Source organism: Polypterus senegalus, chromosome 1 (genome assembly GCF_016835505.1).
Source record: "Polypterus senegalus isolate Bchr_013 chromosome 1, ASM1683550v1, whole genome shotgun sequence".
Taxonomy (NCBI): Eukaryota; Metazoa; Chordata; class Cladistia; order Polypteriformes; family Polypteridae; genus Polypterus; species Polypterus senegalus.
This window is the reverse complement of record NC_053154.1, coordinates 206,161,540-206,185,381: the sequence shown is the minus strand read 5'-3', so window position 1 is coordinate 206,185,381 and position 23,842 is coordinate 206,161,540. Positions and strand designations below refer to the sequence as shown.

Genomic DNA, 23,842 nt, shown 5'->3' with positions numbered 1-23,842 from the left:
ATAACTGGGTGTCATCTGCATACAAGTGAAAATTAACATTATGTTTCCTAATGAGAGATCCCAGTGGAAGCATGTAAAGTGAAAACAGTAAAGGTCCCAGTACTGAGCCCTGCAGGACACCATATTGAACTTCTGTGTATAATGATGGAGTACTGTCAGCACATTTCTGTACATATTGGAATCGATTTGATAAATAAGAACTAAACCAAGCGAGCACGGGGCCTGTAAGCCCAACATCGTTTTCTAGCCTGTGCAGTAAAATAGAATGGTCAATGGTGTCAAATGCTGCACTTAAGTCCAACAACATAATTACAGTGGAGTTTCCTTTATTAGAGGATATCAGAATGTCATTTACAACCCGTGTTAGTGCCGTTTCTGTATTATGACCAGTGCAAAAACCAGACTGGAATTTTTCAAATAAATTGTAATGTGTAAGGTGTGACTGAAGCTGACTGGCGACTACTTTTTCTAGTATTTTAGAGAGAAACGGTAAATTTGAAATAGGCCTATAATTATTTAGTGTGTGTGGGTCTAGGTCTGACTTTTTAAGTAATGGTTTAATGTCTGACACTTTTAGTGCATCAGGTATGGTGCCATGCAGTAATGAACTATTGATAATGGTTAGAATAGGCGCTGCAAGAACATCCATTGCACTTTTTACTAGTTTTGTTGGCACTGGGTCTAGGGAACAAGTAGTGGGCTTCATTTTAGAAATTAAAGTTAAGATGGATGGTATGGAGGGGAGAGAGAAGAGGCGTTAGTGCATCCTATTAACGCCTATCCCAGCATACCACATTCATGAAGCCCATTTGGCTGCCTCCCATGCACTCATGTGTGACAATATATAAAAAATGGCAGTGGGACCAATGTTTTTACTCTTGTAGATTTTTAATGGCTCCCCTGCACTTGCTCTACCTCACTTTTGGAATTACAATAAGACAAACACAAAAGGAAAATATTTCATTCTTTCAGGAAATGGTGCTGTTGATTTACACAATTAATTTCTGGACTTAGTCTTTCAGATTGAGGTTCTATTTAAATGAACTTTTTCAATGTAAGCATCACTTCATTAAGAAGTTGGCTTGACTCCATGTAGTTAGTTATGACTGGCCGTGTGTCTGATCTCTTTTCTTTCCTGGGATGTGTGATTTTACTGGTACTGGTATTGTTTGGACATACTAAATATGCTAGATTTATACTTTGATGCTGTCAATTGTCCCTTTGCACAAATATGGATTCACTATCATAGTCTTCCTCAGTATGAGTATGTTATTTCAGCGTATTTCACAAAAGTCTATCTTGGTTACAATATTTGGTGGGTACTTTTAATAAAAGAAAAGAATTTACATAAAAAGGAGTAGAGAGCAGTTTTTACAGGTACATACACATACATTATGCATTTATTCAGCTTTCAGTCTTTCATTTGGTGTACAAGGTAAAGCTGTTACAAACACTATCAGAATATATTGTCCAGGCTAATATTCTAGTGTTATGTTATACATTTGACAAGATTAGGTGAAGTAAAATCACTTGGTCTACAGTGAAAAGTATAGAATAGGGTGGATTGACTGTAGACCTTTCAGAATCCCACATGTGAAGTATAGATTTGACCACACTGTGTACATATTTGTCCACATTGCCAGTAGTATCTATTGCATATAGTAGGGTATAATATTTTAGCCTGATCAAAATATAATTTTATGCATGATGACTGTGACTCTGTTCTGACTTTGCCTAAACAGGAGCCATGTAGTCCATGTGTCTTCTTACTCAACCAACACTAAAGCTTCACAATGATTCAGATGCATTGTGGTTGTGTATATCAGAGAAAGCAATTTAACTGTAAGAGGTATCCTATACAAATATGATTTCTTGCCCAGAAAGCCCAGTTTGCTGTTTCCAAATGAATTTGCCATGAAAGGGAGAGCCAGTAAGATCTGTAGGACTACCTTTGATTTTGCTGTCTGCAGCATCCCAAAAGATGGAGCACAAACTCCACAACTACAGAACGGTTTCAATGTAATATGTGAACATCTGCTCCGGAGTCAAAGGAATATTGCCAATCTTATGATGGGGTTAAAGTTTTGATAGCTCCAAATGGCAAGTGAAAGGAAGAAAAAGGAACTACTTTGTATAAATGTCAACTCTGGTAGAACATACATTCTTCCTTTCTTTATTAAAAATTGTGCAATCAACCTTTGGACCAAAAAGATGATTTGCTGTATGTTATAGGGCATTAATAACACACTGTTAAAGACAATAAGACAGACACTTCTATTCTTCTCTAACCCCTAAATATATGAACACAAGAGCTGAACCAATAAGGGGCAGAGAGCAGCTTGCTGTAGGTGTTCTTCCAGGATGAAATCTGGCAGAAAGAATCCGAATTAAAGATCAGGAGATGAAAAGGCAATCTCATAGTCAAAGAAATAATCAGATTTCTAAATTAAAAGAAGCAACAAAAATCTTGACTACAATAGCTCTGTTCCCAATAACTACATGACTGCCTCCATGAAAAAACACTCAAAATGATGGCACCTATATGGCAGTATGAATATAAATAAAAACAAAGAATTACAATTAATAACAAGTGTAAATAATTACACAATAAATTATAAGCCAACTACATTAGAAAAAAGAAATCAGAATTTCCATGTCAAAAAAGTTTCGGGACTGACAGCTTCCTCCTTCGATGTTCTCCACAGCTCCCTAAGGAAGCCCCTTAAACTGATCCTGTCTGCTGAAATAGTTAACTACAATAGATAATGGAGAACAAAGTAACATGAAAAATAATTAAATAAATCAGAATTCTGAAACTGAAATCTTCATTATTGAGTTGCTGGCAAGAACTTACATTATATTTAGTAGTGTTAGCAGTGTAGTGTCAGGTAGAAGTAAAACAACTTGGCAACAAATACATGCTGCATTTTTCATATGCTGCTTCATATGTTCTTAATTAAATCCCAATTACAGATATTTCAGAAAATTGTTTTGTAAGCTACTGAAAAACTGTGACTTGTCATTCATAGAAACAATAAAAACAAAATCACATCAGCCAAAGTATAACTGGAAAATAAAAGTAATTCATTATTTTACCTTCAGCCTTTTATGACCACCACTGCTATATAACAGCTTCATTGTTCTTCTCAATAGATTTGGATAAACATTGTTAATGTTGAACTGTATTGGACTTATTGACCATTTACTGTCACGTTCAGTAAAACCTCTGACAGTTTAAAGTAAGAAACATCAGAGGACTACTCAGCCATGTGCAGATCAATACTTATTTTAGTCACACTTACCTTAACTGTTTAAAGCATCCATGATTAAATGTCATCTCAAAATACATAGAAAATACTATTTTATTTTCAGATTAAGGAAATACGAGTCAACTAAAACATTCTTATTTTTAGTTTAATGGTCAAAAAAACTACAAAAAGGTAATCTTCTTATTTGTCACTGCTGCAAAACGGAAGAGATGCATTGGGTTGTACTGGGTTGTAACAAGCTGATGTGCAATTCAAACCAAAGCTATTGGAATCATTTTGATCAAATTGAAAAAGAAACATGTTTTGCTACTTCTGTCACAGAAGCTGATTGAATTCTTCTTTCAATTCCCCCAATAAGAAACCGGCTTTTTCATAGTGTCCTTATGTGGGGAGTTATGTACACAACTGGAATACATGAATACAACATCATGATATGCTCACAAGTGACAGAATAACCTATAATAGTAGACAGATAGATAAAAAAGTGCTACATTAGATAGATAGATAGATAGATAGATAGATAGATAGATAGATAGATAGATAGATAGATAGATAGATAGATAGATAGTGTTTGTTCCCAAAGGGTCAGAATAATTCATTTGGTAGAATATTAGTACAGAGTGAATAATTTCTGTTCCTGAGTTAACAAACATTAATCAGGATGATGTAACTTAACTCTCCAAGCAATTACATGGACAAATTCAGCCAGTGTATCAATAATTGGATAGCACATTTTAATTCTAATTGTAATGTGCTTTCTTTTTATACCATTACTCATTCACTCAGGAGTTTGCATACTCTAATTTGTTTGTATTAACTTTTAAAGAGCATGAAAAGTAAAAAAAAAAAGCTAATAGATGACAATATTTACCCTTTCATGAGATCAAATGACACTAATGATTGACTAACAGGCATAATGAAAATATAAATAAATACAGGTTTCAATCCCTCTGCCCAAAGAAATCTCAGTACTGTGCATTGTTCAACAATGATGCAGACCCGCAGCAGAGCTTCCATGTTCATTTGACCTTGGCTTCAAGTAGACTAACCGCAGAGTGCCGTGCCGCAATGAGCTACCCATAAGCCAACATGAACGTGTTGTATTGTGCAAGCTCCTATCCATCCATTTACTTTTTGATTTTCCCTCATGTATAGATAAGTGTGAATGTATATATAATGTTTCAGACATAGACATATTTTTTTTTGATTTACCCCTCTGTTCCATAATTTAAAATTACAAATCAAGTAATTCAGATGTGATTAAAGTGTGCATTGCAGACTATAATCTGAAGGTATTTGCATACATTTCTGTCCTACTATGTGGAAATGACACTTTTTATAATTTTTTTACTACTGTCCACTGCTGCTGAAATATGCTCAGACCCTTGCAATCCTAAATTAATTTTATTAACAAATACTTTTGTGAGCAGTAGGGGGTGCCACTGAGTCCCCAAACTCCAGACTCATAAGACCCAACACAACTGTGGCTTTAAATATAATACTTTTTAATCCACACAGGTCTAATAAGACAATTAGTCACGGCCAATATGCATATTAAATGCTCATTCTTTCAGTCTTTCTTCTCTCTCTTCTTCACTCCTCCAGTGAGTTTTGCTCCGTTCCACTCGACTCTGACTCACTGAGGTATCGCTGCGGGCTCCTTTTAAGATGAACTCAGGAATACTTCTGGTGGCACATCATGGCTTATTGGAAGCACTTCCAGGTTATACAGAAACCAGGGAGATCCTCCCCCAGCAGTGCACTCATCATGCATGGACCCCTACAGCGCTGTACTTCTATACTCCAATTCTTATGCTTGTGAGAAACACTGCCACCTATTAGTCTGGGGGACAAGCTGTTCCTGCCTTCCCATCTTATTAGTCCATTCTTTTATCTACAGTAGCATCCCAGTCAGGACAGGAGTTATAAGGAGTCCCAGCTAGGTAGTGTCCACAATATTCTTTCATTATGGCTTCCTGGCTTGACAAGAAATCTTTCACCATCTGGCTCGGATGCCAGCCCATCCTCCTGGGCTCCTACACTATATAAATAAAATAATAGTTTTCCTTATTCATCAGTCTATCCAGACTTTACATGATTAGCAAGTGCCACAAATGTAATTCCCAATTATTAATTTCTGGAATGGATTCATTATTCAAATATAAGATCATACTTACACAGTTTACACGCTGTTTACATGAGGGCCATAGCAATTAAGACTGTTACTCAAGCAAATGCAAGAATACAGTACAGATAAATGCTAGAAACTTTAAAGGTCTCGCATCCCTAACAGAACACACTGCGCTGTGGAAAAAGATAACTCAAAAGAACATATACAGCATTCATCATACAGCGGACCTGGGAGGTCTGAAGTCACAATTCCGTCATTTGCAACTTCCATGTGTGCATGCTACCGAAGTAAGAAAGTAAACATAGATGTTCACATGAAAGCAGCTCGTGTTCCAGCAACAAAGGCTAACAGTTGTATATTTCAGATCGAAGACAAAACAGAAGAGCAAGACAGGCACAAAAAGTATGTTGTCATATATAAACAAATATTTATATGCTTTTGGCAATGATAAACAGTACTATGTCCTCTTGGAAGCTGCAATTAAAAAAACTGCACAAAACAACGACTAAGCACAATCTACAAACAGTAGCACATACAGTATCAAGGTAACATTGGCTAGTCTGTTACTGTTCATTTTGGTAATGGTAAAGTTTACTTCTCAATATTCAGTATTATGGACTGAGGAGATTCATTTAAAGTAAATTGCAAATGAAATCTATAAAGTCAGACAAACTCAGACTTGAGAGACCAGGTCCAGGTTTGTGAGTAAAAATTCCAAGTTCTGATGTTTTCTTTGCGTAAGAGGTTGGAAATTACAAGTACCAAGTTTTAGTTGAATGCAGCCAAAGTAGCCAAGGAAAGGATGGAAATGCTTGTTTCAGTTCTGGAATGAAATATTACATTTGACTGAGTCTCAAAGTTAGATTGAAAGGGAGCTTTTATCTAGTATCTGAAAGCTTAGCTGATGTCTTTTCATATTAGAACATTAGAACACTCTAGACGAGAACAGGCCATTCAGCCTAACAAAGCTTGCCAGTCCTATCCACTTATTTCTTCCAAAAAAAACCATCAAGTCGAGTATTGAAAGTTCCTAAAGTCTTACTGTCTACCACACTACTTGGTAGCTTATTCCAAGTGTCTATCGTTCTTTGTGTAAAGAAAAACTTCCTAATGTTTGTGCGAAATTTACCCTTAACAAGTTTCCAACTGTGTCCCTGTGTTCTTGATGAAGTCATTTTAAAATAACAGTCTCGATCCACTGTACTAATTCCCTTCATAATTTTAAACACTTCAATCATATCACCTCTTAATCTTCTTTTGCTTAAACTGTAAAGACTCAGCTCTTTTAATCTTTCCTCATAATTCAACCCCTGTAGTCCTGGAATCAGCCATGTCACAATTCTCTGTCCTTTTTGTACCCTGGAGACCAAAACTGCACACAGTACTCCAGATGAGGTCTCACCAGTGCATTATAAAGGTTGAGCTATGTATTTTTGAGCTCATTTAATCTATTGTTGTGGAACACCTGAGCAAATTAGTCCTGATAAATTACAATTCTATTCACACATTTGATTATATATACAACTTGTAAAGATTCTAAACATTACTAGGCTTCGGCAACTCTAATTGCTGTGTCAGCACTCATGTACACTAACACAGTCAATTACATGTGTCCAATTTAAAGTCACTAAGTTAATGTGAATGGGAAATCTAAGTAAACTAAAAAGGACCGCAGACAGATGAAACTCCAGCCTGTCTTCTGCATCTGTGAGGCAGCAGTGGTGATAAATGTACACTGTGGAACCCCATGCATCCATTTATTAAACCTGTTTAATCTAGTTTTAGGGACATGTAAGCTTTCATATGCATATATGCCCACCAGCACACAATGCTATAGAGAAATATTAAACCATTCTTGCATATTTGTAGCAATAAACTTAAATTAATATCTTGTAAGGACTGATTACAGTGGACAAGGGTCATTTTGTGTCTGCAGACATACAGTAAAGTTGGTCTAGGGTACTCTCAACATAGCAGTTAATTGAAAATACAGAAACTGTAGAATTAATACATTTTAATAGAAGAAATGTGTTTATCATATTGTTTTCATTTGTGTTTTATATGTGTGATTTCTAAGCTTCACAGCCTTCGAGCTAAATCATTTGAAAACTGTATCCTCCTTTCAGTGTGGCAGCTTTTCATTTCCACTGACAGCAAAATTATTTGTCTGCTATTTAAGCAGTGTAAATGAATCTGCATGGTGCATGAAAAAAAAATCATTATCTTGGTTAGGCTTCCCCACGTTATGTGTACCATTTGCATATTGGTGCTGTGCAGAGGTGTCAGGCACTTAGTAAACGCACTGAAATGTTGTATGCATAAGAAGAAGGTCAAAAAAAGAAAATCTCATAAATAGGCACTCAAAACAAGGATAGAGCATTCTACTGAAGACTTCTTTAAAACACCACAAGCTCAAAGAGGAAAAAAATAAGCTAATGCACAGTTCATCACAAAGTGAACTTGTATATTCTGACCCCTTTAATTGAGGACTTTGTCTGTCAATAAATAGAAAACATATAAGCCCATTCCATCCATCGGCTATACCCACTTTGCCTACTTCACAGCAGCATCGGACTCAAGGCCAGATACACAATACATTCATTCACATACCCACACTTACTCATTCTAAGTGAGCTGAGAGTCACCCATAAACTTCAGTTGCTTGTCTTTGGGAATTATAGGGAATGTTGATAAAACTTACATAAGTTTCACGCAACTTCTGAAAATCCTTAATGTCTGGCAGAAGCAAGCAAGTCATTCATGATAATATCTTATAACATACATTAACAGGTTGAAACGATTGCAAATGAACATAACAAAGTTTCATAAATGTTATGCTTTGCTGTATGCAGTCATGGATTCACTCACATATTTTGTCTTTTACACAATACACACACACACTCAGAAAAAAATATATTTCTAACTAAAAATGTCTTTGCACAAAGATCATCTGCTCACATTAAATGCAAAGTTTAACTTCATCATCCACTTGTCCAGTTTGACCAGTAGGGGCATTGCAGCACCCCAAACCTTAGACACAACCATCTCGACACAAGTCCTGATACAATAAAAGGCATATTTTGATAAATTACCTTACAAAAAAGGCTTCTTTAATAAACACAATCACAGTTACAAAGCAACTGTTCTCCTTTTCTTTTCCTTATTTCTTCTACTCCTCCAGATCAGCTTTGTTTTTTTTCCTTCTGACTCCAACTCACATGGATGAAGTTGAATAGCTTCTTTAATGCTGAACCCGGTCGTCCTTTCAGTACTAGGGCATAGCTTGATGGAAGCATCAGAAGTCCTGCAAAGTAGAGATGATGGATCCCTTCAGCTCTCCATGGCGGCACCCAAAGAACCCAACAAGGACTATAGTTCCCAGAGTGCCTTGTGGGTGTCCATGGAAGTAGCATTACCCAGGGAGGCTGCCACATAGTATGTTAGGGGAGCATGTAATCCTGCCACATTGTCTTCCACTACTCTGGCCTCCCAGGCAGTTACCGTTCCTTGGTCTGAACTTGTTGGGATACCCGTGTACCCTGCAACACTGGCTTCTTCTGTCTTTCTTCTTGTTGTTTCTTCTTGTGCCATTGAACAGCTATCCTCCCATCCAGGTAAGGAACCTTGCCCCATCCCGGTTGGGACACTCACCCATGCATGCTGTTATCCACTGGAATTTGCTCTAACTTTCAATCACATCCTGAAATAAAGGATTTACAACTTTTGTTTGTAACACATGATACACTAAAGACTACATTTTACCAAAACCATGCATTCTTCTCTCTTTCCAGTGCTGGACAGGATGCTACATTCTCACTGAGCACTCTCATATTCACTCATGCCATGTCATTTGACATTTAAGGATTACTCTAGCATGCACAAACACAAAAAACAGACTACTGTGAGAAATCCCACATGAACTTCCAAGGGCTTGGAAAAGTGAGGCAGCAGTATTAATGACTGTGTCATCACAATGTTCTACAGCAAATTTATGATACTGTCCTTTATAGTGCAGACTCTACTTAAAAGTAGTTTAATATAATGTTTAATTTTCCAGATGTTTGATTATCCAGACCACTTTTGCAGTCAATTAGTTATGATAATTGCCAACTGGAGCTCATCAGATGATACCAATACATCATGCAAGTATGATTCCCCTTCCTACAACCTAGAAAATCTGTGTTCTCAACTATTAATTTATAACTGTTTTACAACATTATTGTGTTTCACTGATACATCTGCATAACAGTGGTCACTTCAACTTTTCATCTTTCCATCCATTTTCATTTAATATTGTATCCAATTTGCACTAATGGAGTCTAGAGCCTACTGTGGCACAGGAAGCAACCTTGGACTGAGCTCCAGACCAGTAAGGGGCATACTTATGAACTCATTCACATTCACTCACACACACACACAGTAGGGAAAATCTGGTGTTGAAGTTAATTCTAAAATATACCTGTCTGAGAAGAAGGGGATAATGGATAAATGATGATTGTGTAAGCATCTTGCAGACAGTGAATAGGGATGCATCCAGTTCAGGGTCCAGAAGAGCTTGAGCTTATTTGGGAAATCCCATCCTGGATGAAACAGCAGTCCTTCATAATGCTTTCTTAAGCATTGCTACATTCATGTTTTAACAGTGCATAGCAACTTTAACAATATTTATTTTACAGTTGAACACTTGTCACTTTCAAATAATGACATTGCTCTGTATTATAGAGCAAATTAAATTTTATACATTGTACATTTATCCATACACAAAACTGCTACACATACACCTACTCCTCATTATTAGAACTAGACCAGGCCACAAACGACTAAAAACTCTTACCCTGCAATACACAAATATATATATCCACACATACAGCATATGTTAAACAAATCACACACACAGTCACACTTGATTTTTCACCTTTAACAGACACAGACATTAACAACTTAGAAGCACCCCCCCAAACACATGCACACTGATTCTTCTCTGTTCAGAGTGGATACCCTGGCCCAGTATTATTGCAATGCCTGTTTCCTAGGCGACCACATCAGAGCTTGGGCGTTCCTAATGAGAGTCCCTGGAGTGTGGTGGCTGATTGCCATATATGAAATGAAGTCTCGGCTCTTTTTAGTGGCTAATGGGTGATTTTTCAGACCGAACAAGACGTTTAGAAGGGGAAAAAGGAAAACATGCAGTATTTTTTTTTCTGTTAACACAATGAAGTAGGGAATTCTTATGTAAACAGGAACACACAGGGTTTCTTCACACTTCTGTGTCGTGTGATTCCTTATTAGCTCCACTTACAGCCTGCGTGAGTGAGAATTTCCACTTTTCCTGACAGTACAGTTGTGTGAAAAGAAATTGCAGAATTCATTATTTTAAAGCTACAACATCTTCCAAGCCTTTTGCAGAGCACATTGAAATATTTGTGTCAATGTTTTAGTTAATCGCTTTATTGCTAGATAGATAGATAGATAGATAGATAGATAGATAGATAGATAGATAGATAGATAGATAGATAGATAAACATATAATGGCACCAATTTTAATTTTATTCTTTCCCTCACTACAACCTCCAGGGGGTCTAAATTGCCCCCTATAGCTGAGCCTGCCAATTTAATTACTTTGTTAATTCAGTGACTGTATATGTAAAACTCTTATACTTTATGTAAATTTTTTTAAAGGTATTTGTTTTAAAATGTATGTGTCTAAAATATGACTCCAATTGCTTTCCTGGGAGAAATAAAAATGTGCTTCAAAAATTATAACGTGTTGTTGCATTTAGTGTTTTTATAATAATATTTCTACTATGGGAAATTATGTTTTAAAAGTTTAGAAGAATATCTTCTGGTGTTAGTCTGACACAATCATTTTCAACACAACACACAAGCACATTTTATTTTATATAGTGCCTTTCTGTGGATATCACACCGTAGACAGGCAGTGTGGCACAGTGGTAAAGGCTTTGAACTTCAGACCCTGAGGTTGTGGGTTCAGACCCTGCCAATGACACTGTGTGACACTGAGCAAGTCACTTCACCCATCTGTGCTCCAACTGGAAAATGAATGTAACCAAGTGTATCTCAAATGTTGTAACTCACTTTGGATAAAGGCATTGGCCAAATAAATGTAAACATATGAAACTTTACACATGCACAATGTTATTTACATAAATATATATTTTTTTACAAATAAAGCATTGGTACTTTAAGTGCCATGCTCAGGATTACACAGTGAGGTACAGGCAAGGTAGACCTGATGACTTTCTGACTAATAGTCCAACTACTTATCCTGGTCACTGATGAACATGTCAGGAGAGACTGATCTTCACACACAGTGGTGACAAAAATATAACAAGTAAACAGCTTAACTTCTTCACTGGGCCTAAATAAACTATAGGATTTACATTACAAAATTTTACCTTCTCAAGCTTGGCTTGATGTGAGTCTATGTAGATGTCTGCCTGAATGTGCCCCATGATAGACTGGTACTCTGTTCAGGCTTGAATAATTGGTGCTCTGTTGGGTTAATACAGTAGGTGAATAATTTTCATTTCTGGATGTGAGCAAGAGTAAGCACTTTGTGGACTGGTGTCCTGTCCAAGTTTAGCTCCTGCCTTCTACCATGTCCTGCTGGGATAGACTCTAACTCCCTGAAATACCAAAATGGACTATGCATTCTTGGAAATGTAAAAATGTATGTGCTATAAAGTGATGCAATTTTTGTGTACTGGGATACAATCAAACACTGGTTGTCTTTGCCTAGTTCATTATTTCCTGCTCTAATGTTTGTTGTGATGATCATTTTTAGACTCATTTGCCTTCTAGCCATGCAGCCAGATTACTTGCTATCTAAAGCCGTCAGCAAGTGTGTGAGCCTTGCAGTTAGTGCCTGAGTGAACTTTGTGGGTGCTTCTGTGCGGCTTAGCCTGATCACTTTAGAGTAATTGCCTGGAGATTTCATCTCCCAACTGCATCGCCAGAATTTTAAACCCCTGTGATATGACTCATATTTCAGTTTACAGCACAACATGTTTACTAAGTGTGCCAAAGGGATTTCCCAAAATGTGAGGTTTTGTTTTTCTTAAATAAGCACAAAGTGTGTTTACTCTTAAAAATGCATTCAGTGTCTGAATTTTTCAACTTTGAAATTCAATATCAGCATTTGTTTTCTACTACTTATTTTAAGCATTTTTTTGTAGCTTGCTTTTTAATCTGTGATCATTTAGCCCACTGAGTTCATGCCTAAAATTTATAGAGTCAATTGCTTGCAATGCCAAGTGTATCTTATAGATCTGTGGAAAATCAGTGCCGCTCTGCATCATCAGGTCCAAAACTGCCTTTAGGAATCATACTGTTCACTTCTGTCGCCCACAGTCTTTGCGTAGCTCATGTCTGTGCAAATATATGCTTATTCTATACAACTGGCAAGGAGTGTTAGGACCACCTCTCATATGGTTAGTCATTTCTCAGTGACTCAGAGGCATCTCTTTCAAAAAATCATATTATAAGTTCAAAGTCCCCCACAGCCTGGAAATAAAACAGAGGCACAATCACTAATCATGTTGTCTGACTTTCCAAATCTTACATTTGAAAGCCATGAAGACACAACAGAACCTTTTTTTATCAAATTTCTACAGATATGTGCATACATTTCCTACAACACATCTGAAATGAAATGAATCAAGCACATTTGACAAATAATGGGTGAACAGATGAATGGGTTGATGGTTGATGTAATACCAAGTTTTTGCAGATGATTCAAAATGCAGCAGCATATCTTCCATTCAACCAATTCACTGGCTCCCTTCATATTTGTCTCTAGGAAGAAACTGATTTGTTGGGATATAAATTCTTTACAGTTCTTGTCTGCTAATAGAAGTGGGTTAAGATGCCATCTGCGAGATGAGTGTGTGGGGCATAATGATTTTAGCTCCAAGATCAGAAGGGCATGGCCGGAAATAACATTAGCATCGTACTTGCAAGATTTAATCGTAGGCAAGTAATTATTATCTATAAAGAAATAATCAATTCTTAAGCAGCAATGATGCACTGGTAAGTAGAAGGAATATGTTCTTGAGTTTGGGTTTAGAAACTTCCAGGGGTCTGATAGGTTGTGGTCAGTTAAAAACTGTGTAATTGTCTTTGCAGTGTTAGATGTCACCCAACCCGTGACAGGAGACCTATCTAAGAGTGGATTTAAAACACAATTAAAGTCCCCAGCCATTATAATTCTATGAGTGTTCACATTGGGAATGCATGCAAATACATTTTGCATGAATTCCCTATCATCAACATTGGGTGCATAAACATTTATCAAAATCACTTTACAGTTAAATAAATTGCCTGTGACAACCACATATCTCCCTTCAGGATCAGATACCACATCTGATACCACAAATGAGACTGTTCTATGTATGAGAATTCCCACACCTCTAGTTTTCTTTGTAAAGCTGGAATGGAACATTTGGCCAGTCCAGTCTATTTGCTGTCGGAACTAGTAATTGGGTCTCCTGTAAAAATACTATGTTAGATGAGAGAATGCTTTCTTTGTCTTTAATTCGTGACTCAGGCCTTTAATATTTCAACTCACAAAGTTAACTGTCCCATCATGGAGACATTGATTCTGAATCTTTGATGTCATTTTGTAGTCTTAACTGGAAGTGAGACACCTTTAACCTTAATTTCCAATTTTCCCACGAGTTATTGCCATGCAGCCTATTGTTACGTTGGTAGTTATAATTATAAGGATTAAAAGGAAAGATTAGATATAGCCTGCTCTCTTTCTCTCTCCCCCTTATCCCCCCCCCCATTTTGCTTCCCCACGTGAGGCTGGACCCCACTTCCCAAAGTCCCAGTCTTCTGACATACCTAGAGACAGAGCATGTCCAAAACAAAACAAGCCCCCCAGCAGCGGTGTCTGAGGATTAAAAAGCAGAGATATCTATTGCCGATAAAGTCTATACTATAGTCTATAATACTATAAGCATAAAATATAATTTTTAACAGTCTTGAAATATTAAGACAGTAAACCCAGGGAATGGTGTTAAAAAGTGGCCCTGAAGAAGCATAGTAAACCCTAATGCAATAATAACAATAACAATAAACCAAGGGTATGATGTTAAACAGTCTCCTTTAGAATAGTAAAAGAAAAAAATCTATTTGAATTTCTTCCACACATATGCTTATAATTGTAATTAAAACATAAACAAAAAGTGTCCAAGAAGAGAAAAGGATGTATAATTATGGTACTCGTATCGTTCCAAGCGGATCAGACAGCAGGTAATATCTTCTTGCCATGCCATGACAGGATGCGACTCACTATCGTTTTTCTTAATTCCTTTACTGCTTCCTCCTTGCTGGAGAAGATGTAATATTTGTCATGAATATCCACTTTCAGTTTGGCAGGATACAAGAGACCGTATCTGATATAAGCTTTCCGTAACCACTGTTTAATGTTGTAAAAAGCTGCACATTTAGCAGCTGTTGAGGTTGAGAAATCAGGGAAAATACGAATGTGCTTATTTTCAAATATAATCTCTTGTTTCTGTCTGAGAAGTGTCATTATATTAAGCTTAAATTGTAATCTCTTGAATTGGACAATTAGAGTCCTAGATTTAGAGGTATTTGATCCATGTATGCTATAAGCTGCCGCCTCATTTTAAAATGGCTCTTGCTGCATACAAGAACACAGGTTAAGTCCAGGTTTTCTACTCTGTTAGTGTCCTACAAGGTATCCAACTATGCAAGAAAGATCTCAATTTCTTTCTATATATTAGCACGTTTTTCAAAGCATGAAGAACCAACTTTATACTGTATGTAAAGAACCCTTCTCAGAGTGAAATGGTGCTTTATCAAGCAAAGATTCAACAAAGAACCATACATCCCAGTAAAGAAACATAAAATGCCATTAAAGATCCAGCATTCTTAAGACTGGATGCAGCTCTTAGCTGGTGGAACATGCTGGGTCACCTGAACTGCTAAATTCCTCTCTTGGCTTAAGAAGCTTTTGAAGACTGTCTTTTTGTGTAATTATCTTTCTAACTAAAATGGTTTTAATGACAGCTTCTTGTAACTTCAGAAAGAATACTAGTCTTGTGTTGTTCTGTTTGGTTTAAAGCTCTCCACTGATGATCAATTTTGTAATCTTTCGTATAACACTTGTTTCAAAACAGTCTGTCAGGATGAGTTTTACTTAATTATGTTGGCCTCATTTGTAAGCCACTTTGGATAAAAGTGTCTGCTAAGTGAGTGAATGAAAAAGTAAATGGAGTATAAACAACTAGTGCTCCATTCATTAAATCTGTGCGTAGATTAAATGAAACATTATTATATTCATAGGCATGTGCTGGGAATTCTCAAATGCTAATAACTAAAAATCTTATGTCCACACCTTGCAATCAGCATGAAGCAAAACAAGGTGTGAGCTAAGATGTGTGCGTATCCACAAAAAATAAGAACAAATGTAAGAAAAAAATAAAAACATACAATTAGTGTTGAAAATATTTGAAACTGTGTTGGATCTTCTACACTTCAAAAAGGAATTAAAATGACATGACAGTGTGAAGCAAATATGGTCACAACAAAAGGGAATAATTTATCCATCCATCAATCAGTTTCAACAGTTTCCAATCACCAGTTGCTGACATCTTGCATCCTCTCTCCAGGATTCTTAAGAAACTTACTACTCTAAGGTTGTGAAAATAAGCTACTTATGTTTTATTAACATAGAATTTATTTCTTGCATAAGTTAAAATGAATATGAATTTGACTTTGTCACAAATATTTAAAGAACCATAAGATGCGACCAAACCAACAACAAAGGAGAAAGTCAATCATTTTAGTTATTTTGGGACACTTAAGATATGTGTAGTCTTCAACTGTTATGAAATGCTCATAAAATTTCCCAAAAAATTCTGATATATACATATGATAAATAATTTCTTTTAATTGGGTTCAACTATATATAAAAGTTTTCCATTGTGTCCATGTTATTCATCCTTGACCACTCCCCTCCACACCGTTTGCCCAATCATTACACCTAATGCGCACATCCTCTCTCTGTATCACCCCGTGACACTCTTAGTGGTAACTTGCCCTTCAACGCAGTCGGTTATAATGGCAAGGCCGAAAAGCAAATTATCTATTTAAAACTGTTGAATTTATATTGCAATAGAAAAACAGCGGCAAGAGCTGATAGTGAATATCAAAAAAAACAAAAATGAACAAAAAAGAGCTGCATATAATAAAAATGAAGAACAAAAAGAATTGTCCAATAAAGAAGAAAGAGAAAAATACAATAAGAGAACAAAAATGCTATAATGCAATGTTTATAGAATGTATATTAGAGGATAAAGTAATTCATAATATTGTTTTTGACAAGGCGTCAATGTTAATTTTTATTTTCTTTTTATTACTTTTTTCTTCAAATTTTTTTACTTTTTACTACATTTTATTATTCATTGGTATTTAAAATAGACAGCTGTAGTGAAATACTCAAGTAGCTGATTTTCTATCTATAATCTATTGTGGTAGTTGACCCGGACACACACAGGCAGACACGTTCACGTCACCCACAACACGTTGAATCACCATCATGTATATACAAAAGTGCCACACAACCCGAAAGTCCCCAAAAGTCCTGGCCACCACACAATGCCTTCTCTTTCTTCAGGCTGCCTCTTTACTTCTTTCAGAGACCTCGTCCTCTTCCACCCGACTCAAGCCATCATATGAAGGGAGGCGGCCCCTTTTATAATCACCCGGACATGCTCCAGGTGTTTCCTGGTAATCTTCCACCGACACGCCCCAGTGTGGTGGAAGTGCCGGCTGTATCCCCGGAAGCACTCCGGATGTCCCTGCTCCTCTTCCCCCCAGCACTTCCGGGTGTTGCGGAAGTGCTGAGGTCCAGGGCTCCAAAGGCATAGAGGCGCCTCCTGACGGTGACCACAGGTCCCTACAGGGTTGAGCTTCAAAGCTCTGTACCCGTGGCCCCCAAAGATACCAGGGTGGTCACCCCCACATGGTCTGGGGGAGGCATAAGCCCTCCTCCGGACCTCCTGGGCGTCCCAGCCAGGTTGCCCTCCCAGCCATCTTTGGCAATATATATATTGTCTTGCTTCACTCGCCAACCCCCGTTTTTGTTTTTCCAGGTACACACTTTAAGATTTTTTGTTCTTTGAATTGTTGCTATTTCATTAGTTTCACTTTTATTTCAGAACTTCTGTAAAATCAATATTTGGAATCTTGCAGGTCCCAACATGCTGAATCTTTTCAATGAGGTCAGTGAGACATGTGTTTAATGACTTTGTACAATAAATCAGGATAGGTTTCTCTGTTTGGAATTTCAGCACAGACAAAATGATCAACATCATCAGCAGTTAATAATTTTTTGGCAAAGTAACCAATAAATGCATGTGAGGTAAACTCTGTTTTTGAAATTCTCTTGACTTAAACTTCAAAGCCTTACAATATTTATATACTTCTGACATATCACCTATGTTCATGTATTCAATCTCTATTCGCCTTTTCGTTATTTCTCAGAGTAATAATTTCTCTTTCTTTGCGCTAATGCGATATTTACTTTCTTTATTTTGACACTGTCGTTTTTTTCTGCTTGCATATTCTGTATCTTACTCTGCATGTGTTCTGCGCATATGTTTTTTTGAGTCTTTTGAATTCCAGTTTTCATTATCTCTAACCTGCTCTGCATGTGTTTGGCCCCCTTGTTTTTTAACCTCTTTATGACATTTTACTTTGTTTTCTACTCTTTGTCTTTTATTTCTGACTTCGCTTTATCCTGCTTTTTTTTTTTAATATCGCCTGGTCCGTGGTGATTATTTTCCCTTTTTTCAAATAATAATTTCTGTTTGCGCTCCTGCGATCTTTACTTTCTTTTTTTTATACTTTCTAATTTTCCTACTTTCATATTCTTTAACTTTCTCCACATGTATATCGCACCAATGTTTTGTTTTTTTTGAGCCTTTCGAATTCCACTGCTTTCATAATCTCTAACCTGCTCTGCAATGTCCGGATTGGATGTGCTTTTTTTCTTGTTCCGGGCTGATAATTACTTTCCTTATTTTCTGAATTTGCACCTAGATTATTATTTTTCTTTTTTGTCTCTCCAACGCTTTTGAGCCTGTTTTCTTTGTGCTGCTTTCTTCATCGCTTAGCCGTCTACGTTTCATTTATAACGTATTGTCCTTATATGCTTTATATGTGCTGAGAGCCCTGGATCTGTGTGTGCTCAAAGCCAAAACACGACAGTGTGTGACTGAGTGTGTTCCTCCCTGTGCTTTTATTTGGTTGTAAGTAGGGCGTATCTTGCAAGAATCGCATGTTCTACATCATTGTGAGATGGTCATGGGTCAATCTCTTGGCACAAAGTCTCATGTTTAAGGTCCCCGCGAGACACTCCGTGGCTGATCTCTTTAGTCTCACAGGTCTTTTAAGTGTCTTCTGTGATCTTATAAGATCACGTATCGTTGCCCTACTGTTTCTCTTCAGGATTTGTTTTTATAATAGAGAGATATGTGACGATACAGGTTCTGCTCCAGGCTCCCGTCTCCAGTTTGGGAGCTCTTGAATCCGACACCATCGATAATGTAACCGGATGAGCTGGACAGTGAGCACATCAACAACAAATCAAGGGGATGGTGCAAACTGTGCAAAGTGCTGTTATTTAAAACAAAACCAAAAACAAAGTTTTCAAGAACAAGTGCAATGCAAAAAGTTCAGTAAATAAATAATTCATTAAAAACAAGTGAAAAATGTGGAGGTTAAAATCATATAAATAGATCCTTTTAAAATGAGGTTAAAACAATGGCTGGAAGCAGTCCTTTTAAAAACAAACCCGGTGCCTTCTTTCTACTGGTGACTTCCCTGCTTCTCCCATCCAGGCTATACACCAGGGGAGTCACCCTACCTGCAGCTGACCTTCTCTGCCTTCTGCTGATCTGTTTGTCTTTCTGATCCCCGGTTCCTATGGGTTCCACCAGACTGTGACTTGCGCTCCCCAGCAACCAGGGCGCTCACGCTGGGGCTTTCACTTCCCATGTCCCAGACTCCCGCGTCCATATGTGGCAAGTCAACCTCCTTCCAGTTACTCCTGCTCCTCACTAATGCACAGTAAGACCACTACCGACTGGGTGCTGGCCAAACACTCGGTTAGGGCTCACTGCCCAACTGCCTTCTTTCTTATAGTGAACCCGCTCTTGCTCACTCGCTCGTTCCCTTACGCACGGCTCCTTTCCTTCCTTTCGCCTCGCACTTCGCCTATATATTATGGGGACATGGCTCAGGTGTGGTGATTAGCAGCTCCTTACATCAATTACAGATGCGGACAACTACTCACCTGTGCACTTAAGCGAGGACCGCCCGCATCACGAAGCTCCTGGGAACAGCTCCGGCCACACTACCACACCCCCTCTTTAAGTGCGGCTATTATTTAAAAACTGGCCTTTTTAATCTAAGCTGTGGACCCGCTATACTACAACATATAGTACGAGAGAGAGACATGAAGGAAAACCTCATACAATTAAATGAAAAAGAAAACATGCTGTACAAATGGCATTAAAAAAAACAGTTCCAGAGAGGAGTCTGACAGAGATTGTCAAAGATGGTGATGTCTTTGATTTTAAGTACTTCCAGGTGGAAGAGGGAGGTCCAGGTGAGTCCACACCGGAAGTAGCATCCATGTAGGAGCAGGTCTGTATGGCTGTAAATTCAAAAGGATCTTTTCCCTGAGATGAGTTCTATCTAACATTATTAATTGAATATTATACTAACATTTCCCTCACCTCTCTAAACCAGCTCCTTCAGGGGTCAATATTAGGTTTGCCATGTATAAAGATGTCTGTCACTTTCTGAAAAATATTATTTCTAAAATAGATTAAGAGCTATTTCATCTGCCATAATATTAAATATCTGAAAAATGTTTTGATTAATCTTTCATTGCCAGTGCTATATTAAATGTGCGTCCTTTTCTTTTAAACTCTTATGTAGAAGGTATTTAGTGCTGTGTTTCGGTATAAAATAATCGTGTACTAGCCATTCACCTGTCAATCAGTCAAATTAAAAAGATGAGACATTATAAAGAAGTAGAGCAACTTTAACATTTTAACAAATCATGTCCTCAATATTCTTTCATTTTGTTCCTTTTTTCAGCTCTTTGTCATCGATAATGGAGCAGACGACTGGCGCATCGCTATGACCTATGAGCGGATTTTCTATATTACACTGGAGCTGCTGGTCTGTGCTGTGCATCCAATTCCTGGACAATACAAATTCCAGTGGAAGGCAAGGCTGGCATTCTCTTACACTCCATCCCACGCCGAGGCTGATGTGGACATCATCCTATCCATCCCCATGTTCCTACGACTGTACCTCATTGCTCGGGTCATGCTTCTGCACAGCAAGCTGTTTACAGATGCTTCCTCACGCAGCATTGGTGCCCTCAACAAGATCAACTTCAACACACGCTTTGTTATGAAGACACTGATGACCATCTGCCCAGGCACTGTGCTGTTGGTCTTCAGCATTTCGCTGTGGATTATTGCAGCTTGGACAGTGCGGGTTTGTGAGAGGTGCGCAGGCAAGACAGATCTCTTCACAATATGTTTTTATGTGTAGAGGAATTAGATGCAGGCATTGCAGAAAAGGTTCTGATAAAAATCACTGATTTAATCTGAAAATTATTGAAAATATTTTAAAAGGGTTGTGTGTCAATGCTATTTATTCCTGCCCACTCCAAATCTCAGAAAGTCAATCTAAGGGAAAAACATTAAACACTAAATGAATACCTTACAAATAAGCACTAAACATAAAGTGGGTAAGCCCATTCATTTATTAAATTTACATCTGGCATTATTTCTGCTGAGCTGGTCTAGATACCTTCCTGTATTAGGTACAAGATGAAGCTTCCACACAGTTCCAAAATACACATATTAATTCATAACTAAACAATTGAAATGATCCTATGGCAACAAGAGATGTGAGGTTTGTGGCATCTATTGATCTGATATAACAATACAGAACCAGACTGTCTATAGTTCCTACTGCGCATTTTGTAATGAGCAGAGACTTATGGACTTACATTTTTAAAACATGTTGGACATAGTAGATAGATAGATAGATAGATAGATAGATAGATAGATAGATAGATAGATAGATAGATAGATAGATACTTTATTAATCCCAAGGGGAAATTCACATAATCCAGCAGCAGTATACTGATACAGAAAACAATATTAAATTAAATTGTAATAAAAATGCATGTAAAAGCAGACAATAACCTTGAGTAATGTTAGCATTTACTACCCCGGATGGAATTGAAGAGTCGCCACAATGTCTTCCGAAAACATATGTTTCTATCTTAGGTATTGGGTCCAGCAAGAAACATTAATTCCAGGTTTAATGTTGGGAAATGCCCTGTTGAAATGAAGTTCAATATATACATTTGCCTGAAAGCCACAGTGGCTGCAAAATAACAAAAACAAAAACAGTCCCAACTCAAATAATAATTTTATACTTAGCTTGCATTGAGTAATCATTCTATATGCGACCTACACCAACAGAATGAATATAGCTGCAATGGTTTGGATGCACTCTTTTCTTCTGTCATTCTCACTTAGCTATGGTGGTCTCACTGCTCCAGTCATATCTTTTCCAGGTGCTTTTGAAGCATGTAGATGTTTGAAAGGTGGATGGTTATGGAGGGTGGCAATTCAAAAGTCCCAGGACTGAGTAGGTCAGTGGTTGTTGTGCTCCAATGTATAGTTAGTTGTGCTTGAAAGTTTGTGAACCATTTAGAATTTTCTATATTTCTGCATAAATATGACCTAAAACATCATCAGATTTTCACTCGAGTCCTAAAAGTAGATAAAGAGAAACCAGTTAAAGAAATGAGACAAAAATATTATACTTGGTCATTTATTTATTGAGGAAAATGATCAAATATTACATATTTGTGAGTGGCAAAAGTATGTGAACCTCTAGATTAGCAGTTAGTTTGAAGGTGAAATTAGAGTCAGGTGTTTTCAATCAAGGTGTGAGAGGGCACCCTGTGTTATTTAAAGAACAGGGACCTATCAAAGTCTGCTCTTCACAACACATATTTGTGGAAGTGTATTATGCCACGATCAAAGGAGATTTCTGAGGACCTCAGAAAAAGAGTTGTTGATCAGGCTGGAAAAGGTTACAAAACCATCTCTAAAGAGTTTGGACTCCACCAATCCACAGTCAGACAGATTGTGTACAAATGGAGGAAATTCAAGACCATTGTTACCCTCCCCAGGAGTGGTTGACCAACAAAGATCACTCCAAGAGCAAGGAGTGTAATAGTCAGCGAGGTCACAAAGGACCCCTGGGTAACTTCTAAGCAACTGAAGGCCTCTCTCACATTTACTAATGTTCATGTTCATGAGTCCACCATCAGGAGAACACTGAACAATAATGGTGTGCATGGCAGGGTTGCAAGGAGAAAGCCACTGCTCTCAAAAAAAAAAACATTGCTGCTCGTCTGCAGTTTACTAAAGATCACATGGACAAACCAGAAGGCTATTGGAAGAATGTTTTGTGGATGGATGAGACCAAAATAGAACTTTTTGGTTTAAATGAAAAGAGTTATGTGTGGAGAAAGGAAAACACTGCATTCCAGCATAAGAACCTTATCCCATCTGTGAAACATGGTGGTGGTAGTATCATGGTTTGGGCCTGTTTTGCTGCATCTGGGCCAGGACGGCTTGCCTTCATTGATGGAACGATGAATTCTGAATTATATCAGAGAATTCTAAAGGAAAACGTCAGGACATCTGTCCATGAACTGAATCTCAAGAGAAGGTGGGTCATGCAGCAAGAAAATGAACCTAAGCACACAAGTCGTTCTACCAAAGAATGGTTACAGAAGAATAAAGTTAATGTTTTGGAATGGCCAAGTCAAAGTCCTGACCTTAATCCAATCGAAATGTTGTGGAAGGACCTGAAGCGAGCAGTTAATGTGAGGAAACCCACCAACATCCCAGAGTTGAAGCTGTTCTGTACGGAGGAATGGAAAAGTTACCGGAAACGTTTAGTTGCAGTTATTGCTGCAAAGGGGGGGTCACACCAGATACTGAAAGCAAAGGTTCACATACTTTTGCCACTCACAAATATGTAATATTCGATCATTTTCCTTAATAAATAAATGACCAAGTATAATATTTTTGTCTCATCTGTTTAACTGGCTTCTCTTTATGTACTTTTAGGACTTGAGTGAAAATCTGATGATGTTTTAGGTCATATTTATGCAGAAATATAGAACATTCTAAAGGGTTCACAAACTTTCAAGCACAACTGTATCTGGGGTTGAACAGTTGGAGGAATCACAAGTGTCAGAGCATGGTAATGCTTTTTATAAGTTTAAGATAACATTGTTTTGGCACACTTCACCAATCATTGTCATTGTCAT

At 37.5% G+C, this 23,842-nt stretch overlaps 1 protein-coding gene across 1 annotated transcript in view; it reads left to right on the top strand.

The window, feature by feature from the left end:
- LOC120538368 (small conductance calcium-activated potassium channel protein 3-like) overlaps positions 1–23,842 on the top strand; it is a 331,728-nt gene that overhangs the window by 205,296 nt on the left and 102,590 nt on the right. Inside the window, exon 3 of the mRNA XM_039767850.1 lies at positions 20,563–20,981. Coding sequence (XP_039623784.1) covers positions 20,563–20,981 — 419 coding nt within the window. The remainder of the gene's footprint in view (positions 1–20,562; positions 20,982–23,842) is intronic.